This window comes from Phalaenopsis equestris, unplaced genomic scaffold (genome assembly GCF_001263595.1).
Source record: "Phalaenopsis equestris unplaced genomic scaffold, ASM126359v1 Scaffold212388, whole genome shotgun sequence".
NCBI classification, from domain to species: domain Eukaryota; kingdom Viridiplantae; phylum Streptophyta; class Magnoliopsida; order Asparagales; family Orchidaceae; genus Phalaenopsis; species Phalaenopsis equestris.
Window position 1 is genome coordinate 10,563 of NW_018231321.1, and position 5,766 is coordinate 16,328.

Below are 5,766 nucleotides of genomic sequence, written 5' to 3' on the forward strand. Positions count from 1 at the left end.
TGTCGGGACAACGGCGGCAATTCTCCGATCACGGCTGAGAGAAAGAAAAAAACGCCGCGATCAAGTGAATCATGCGTTGTACCGTTCCGGACAATGTATGCAAAAATCACTCTTATATTTGAATTGGTTTTGAGAGGATTTAAGAAGTTTAAAATAAATGTGATTTTAATCACTGTAAATTCATAAAATTATACTGCATTTAAAACTGCTGCGAAAAATTATACTTGCAGCACTTATTCAAGCTTAACAGAATTTAAAAAAATATAGCTAGAAAGTACAACTAAGAAAATTAACAGATATTAGCTGCTTCACCACTGAATAATTCAAATCATACTTCTGATCAAATTAAGGATTTGTTAACTTTTAATTTTTTAAATTATAGTTTCAAATATATTGTTATTCATCACAAAAACAGTAACATGCTGCACAATCGTATGAATTTATATATCTAATGCCCAAAATTGATATTTATATTTATAGCATCTTGGTTTCAAATTTATGCATGAGAATATATTTCACTTTTAAGAAAATAATGATGAATATATTTTTGATGTGACGTTAAATATTTAAGTGATATGCATGTAAATATGAATGTTTAGGTGTTACACATGTAAATAAATAAGAATTGTGTGGTGTGTATGTAAATGGCCCCAAGAAAATGAAGCCAGATGCTGACATCTTATCTGAACCAATTGGGTGGCCGTGGTTACAAAGTTAGGTGAACGACATATAAAAGCAATAAAACTTAGAAATAAACAGGTATAAAATATAATAAAATAGACTCAACAAGTAACGGCTGCTTCTAAAATATTCAAATTCAAACCTTGATATCATACCTAATAGGTTTCAAACTTGAGGGAACAACATACTGGTCGTATTTGAAAACCAGTGCTTGACCTGCAGAGAAATTTGTAATATTTCTCTTAATGAGCAATAAATTTAAAAATAAATTGTTATAAACAACAACAAAAATATATTGGTTACTTCTTTTAACAGCTCATACTTTTAGTCAAATTCAAACATTGAGATATATCTTTACCTAAGTCAATGGCAGGCTGTGGTTAGAAACTTAGGCGACAACAACATAATGGTGATATTGGACAACCATATAAGCAAACCAGGATGGTGCTGCAGTAATTCTGACGGCAACGGCTTCTTTGGAGATAAATATTTCGACCCAGATTTGTGGGTTGATGGGCTAACTAAAATGGCTAGCTTGTTTAACGACACGGCCAATGTGATTGGAATGAGCCTGAGGAATGAGCTTAGAGGACCAAAGCAGAATGTAAATGACTGGTACAAGTATGTCTCTAAACTAACACTCCACCTCAGTAGAGATATAAATGACCTCTTTTTTAAAATTTATTTTTCCAGGTTTATTGATTTGACATAAAAGTTATATTTGCAGAGTTAGTTTGTTAATTGCGAGTAAACTTTCTATAATGATGTTTCTTAAATGAAATAATTTAGATCAAAATTATTCTAATGATGAGCACAATATAAAATTGTGGATAACGAACAGGTTAATCTTGATCAACCGGAATTTCAAATGGATTCAACAGGTCTAATTAAGTTGAACCAATCAGACTAAGACTAATTTACAAGCCATCCAGGAATGCAATGTCAAAAGGACTAACATCCCATTAGAATGGCTTAATTAACTCAGATAAAATCATTGTTTATAGTATTTGAAATCACATTAACGATAAATGATAATTTCTGTAGAAATTCTGACATTGTATTCATTTAATCACCCCCTCTTTATAGCGGAAGAGCTGATAATTCTTCACAAAACTAAACATGATAACCACTGATATATTAGATACAATTTTAGCCAACTCTTCAGAAGCTACGAATATTAATTATGCCACGAGGAGCACTGCGTACAGCTTGTTATCTGAGAATGCATAATTCATACAACTATTTCTGAATATGAAGGATTCCTATTGGCCGTCATATTAGAAATAAGCCTGTTAAGGTTTCGGTGCACAGTATTGTAGACCAATAACAGAGCAAGCCAATAACAAAGCAAGAGTGTATTTTGATGAAAATAATAATTTTGATGGAAATAACAGAAGATGGAAAATAATAAAATTCATTGTATCCAAATCTCATGTAAAATCATCGAAGCAGTCTAATCGGAAGCATTCCTGAATCCATTGAATGGCCAATTCGGAGTTATTAGTCTTTCACATTTAAAACTGTGTTCTCGAGAAAGAGAAAATCTTATTTCCCCTTAAGATATGATGTGAGCACAATAAGAACCAATTCTTTAAATTAGGGATCATGACTTAATTCTTGCTTAAGAGTATATATTTAATTTCGGCCCATAATTAAAGATAAAATACAAATTTGATCTTTAAAAAATATAAATATCATACAAATATTACTGTGCATCATAAGTCAAATAATTAATTTTTACATGATCAAAATTTTAACAAGTTTAAGATAATTTAGGAAATAAATCAATGACATTAATTGCCTTGATATGATATAATGACATTAATTTATTTCCTAACATGAAGCATAGTTCATAACTGAAAGTAATGAGCAAGTCCAGTAGTTCGATGTCTATTGATATCTATTGGCCAAGAACTCCCAAATTTTTTTTGCAGTGTCATAATCAGCAAATTAGATGTAAATAAATGGAATAGAGGTGTTACGAAACCAAGTAATAATCTGATGGTTTTTGCTATCCCAATCTTCAAGGCGGTCAGCAAATTTGTCATCTGTTTCATTTTGTTGTTTCGTTGGCTTATTGATATCTCTAGTAACAATACACCAAAGTTTGCGACTGATCAAGAAGTTTTTCATTATTGTACCCACAAATTAAAGTTTGAACCAGTCAAAACTGTTGCAATTGGATTTACAAAATCTGATTTCTCTATTAGGGAGTGGAGGTCACAGAGAATAAAGCTTCTACGAACAGATAGGAGGAGTGTGGTCGATTGCGAAAGGGAGGTGCAGCAACGGTGGATCACATGAGGCTATGGCAGAGGGGAATCGTGGCAACAGAGAGGAGGAAAGCTCATACGACAACTTCTTTGGGAAAGGGGAATCGCGACAATAGAGAGGGGAATCAAGATGGCAGCTTTGGGTCGAGTCAGGGTTGCGGCCTCTTTGCGCAGAGAGGTAATCGCGAGCTCAAGCATGCACCTGATATCTCATAGGGAAGAGCACAGAGAAACACCGGCGTGCAGGTGTTGGAAGACGAGACAAAAGGGATCGAACGCCACAAGGAAGAGGCTGCTTCGAACGACGCAAGCTTGCCTAGCTTCGAAGGTGCGAACTTGCCTCAACCGGTTAAGGCAGAGCCGAGATTTGATTCAAATAAGAAGGAATCACACAGGAGTAAAGCAAAAGCAGGATCGCATGGAGGATTAAGGGCAGAGTAGATCCGTGTGCTTAGGGAACAGGCAGAAGGTTTGCGCGACGGGGAAGGTGAGGCAGAAGGTTTGCGCGACGGGGAAGGGTTCGACTCTGGCTCCATAACAGCAATCAGTCCCATGTATTTCGATGTGCCCCACCAAAATTTTTTTTTTTATAAAAAAAATAGAAATAATCCTGACCGGACACCGCATGCACAATAATCTCTCGCATAACACGGCAGGATTAAGTGCTGAAAAAAAATACCATAATAAGGAAAAAGTATTTGTATTTCTTGGTGCCTTCATCCCGTTATACAAGGGTGATATTTATATAAATATTCTACGATTTAGAATAGAAAAGAAAATCAATTAAGAGCGGAAATTAAGCCTAGACTTCAACGTATGAAATCGACGTTAATTACTCCATATCAGGACAATTAATGTCATTACATCATATCAAGGTAATTAATGCATTAGAGTTTGGTCGGGGTCACTTTTGTTCTTTATTTTTTAATTTTATTTAATGTCATTGATTTATTTCCTAACAAAGACCTAGCCTAAAGTATTGTTAATTTTTATATTTCAGAATAATTATATTATTGATATGAAAAGGGGGTATAAATACCGTTTACATGAATCCTAGAATAGGAAATACAAGAAAAAAGAAATAACATGAAATGAAAGATATAACACCTATATCTCCAATTAATCAATTCATATTAATTACTTGGAGAAAAAAAGAAACGACATAAAATAGGAAAACCTAAAATAGGAAAGCCTAAAATAGGAAAGGAAATAAATTCAATCCAAGAAAATAAATCTGAAATAGGAAATGAAGTAAAATCTAATCCCTATAACTCCTAACAGAAATAAACTTTTTCCTATTATAACTTATAACACTCTCCCTCAAGTTGAAATATGGTTGACAACCATGTTCAATTTGAACATGATAATATCAAACAATAGGTGAGGAATTTTCTTTATGAGGTAGAACTTGAAGTTTTCTTCCCGTACTTGACAATCAACCCCAAAAACATTTAGGGATATTTTTAGTTGATTACAATTTCTGTAGTGTTTATAGGTAGGCGAAAAGCTCCTGCAGATAATTCTGCATAGAAATTTGCAAGAAAGTAGACAACCTACAAGCAAAGTTGACTTCTAGTTGACTGCGATTGTCATTGACTACAGTTTTTGCAATGTCTGCAGGTAGGCGATGTCTTTGACTACAGTTTTTGCCATGTCTGCAGATAGGCAAAATGCTTCTATAGGTAATGATGAAAAAATGTTTGCAGGGAAGTAGAGGAAACTGTAGGATATGGCCTACGAGTAACAAAAAAAAGGAAGAACACCTGCAGGAAAGCTGAAGGGTATGACCAGTAGAAAAAAGAAAAAAACATATGCAGGTAAAACTGCAGGATATGGCCTAAGGTATGGCCTGAGAAGGGTCCTGTGGTAGAAAAAAACTCTGGAGGGGTCTGCTACAAGAAAAGTCCGCTGAGATTTAAATATTTCAATTTCTCTCCAGCTGATGCTACTGCTCCATTGAACCATCGATTATCTGGGTATGACTAAGATTTAAATGTTCCAGGTTATCCAAAAAAACCAAAAAGTTGAAGTTGCGAATGTTTGAGTAAGACATAACCATGAATTTCTAGCAGCTTGATTGTAGACTTGAAAAAACCTAATCTACATCAATAAAAAGTATTCCAGTAACAATCAACTTTGAAGAAGTGGCTCCATCGTCTCCATCAACTATAGAATGGATAGTGTGGTTACTCGTGTTTAAACAAGAAAGAGAAAGAAAAGGTAATCTGGTAACTTTAGTCCAAGCTATATTTAAAAAGCTCAACATAGATAACTTTTAAATCGTAGTAGCACCAATGTTGGAAATTTCACTGTGCAATAAATCCAAGTGATCAAGCAGTGTCAGCACCTGTAATGATGATAGTGCCATATCAGTGACAAGAATCCCTCCCAGATCAAACACACGGATATTTACAAAGGAAGAGAGGCAGAGCACTCCAACAATCAATCATGTTTTCGACACACATAGCTTCTACAAACTTGAAATGGATAAAAATGCATAATGCCATCATCCGTGACACTTGCGCATCTTGACAGGTCCAATTCTTTTAGGCTGTCGTTCCCTATGAAGTCAACCATTTTGATAGAAAGGTGGAAACTTTAAGGATGGATGTGAAAAGGAGGCGGCTGTTGTGTAGATGTCTAAGGAGAGCATCTGCGAGCTGAGAAGAAAGGCGCTCGAGTGTCCTCTATTGCCTCTGCCATTTCTCGACGCTCTCGCAACTTGCAGTTGCAGCTTCAATACTGAGATCCACCAGCCCTCCGCCCTTTTCCATTTACGCCCACCTTTCTTATCTAATTCTTCTTCTTTCCC

The 5,766-nt window shown here is 35.1% G+C and overlaps 1 protein-coding gene across 1 annotated transcript in view; it reads left to right on the top strand.

The window, feature by feature from the left end:
* Window positions 1–1,054: 1,054 nt before the first annotated feature.
* Window positions 1,055–5,766, top strand: part of LOC110036902 — a gene marked incomplete at its 5' end in the record, with an annotated part of 16,700 nt that continues 11,988 nt past the window's right edge. The window contains 1 exon segment of the mRNA XM_020741452.1: window positions 1,055–1,302. Coding sequence (XP_020597111.1) covers window positions 1,055–1,302 — 248 coding nt within the window.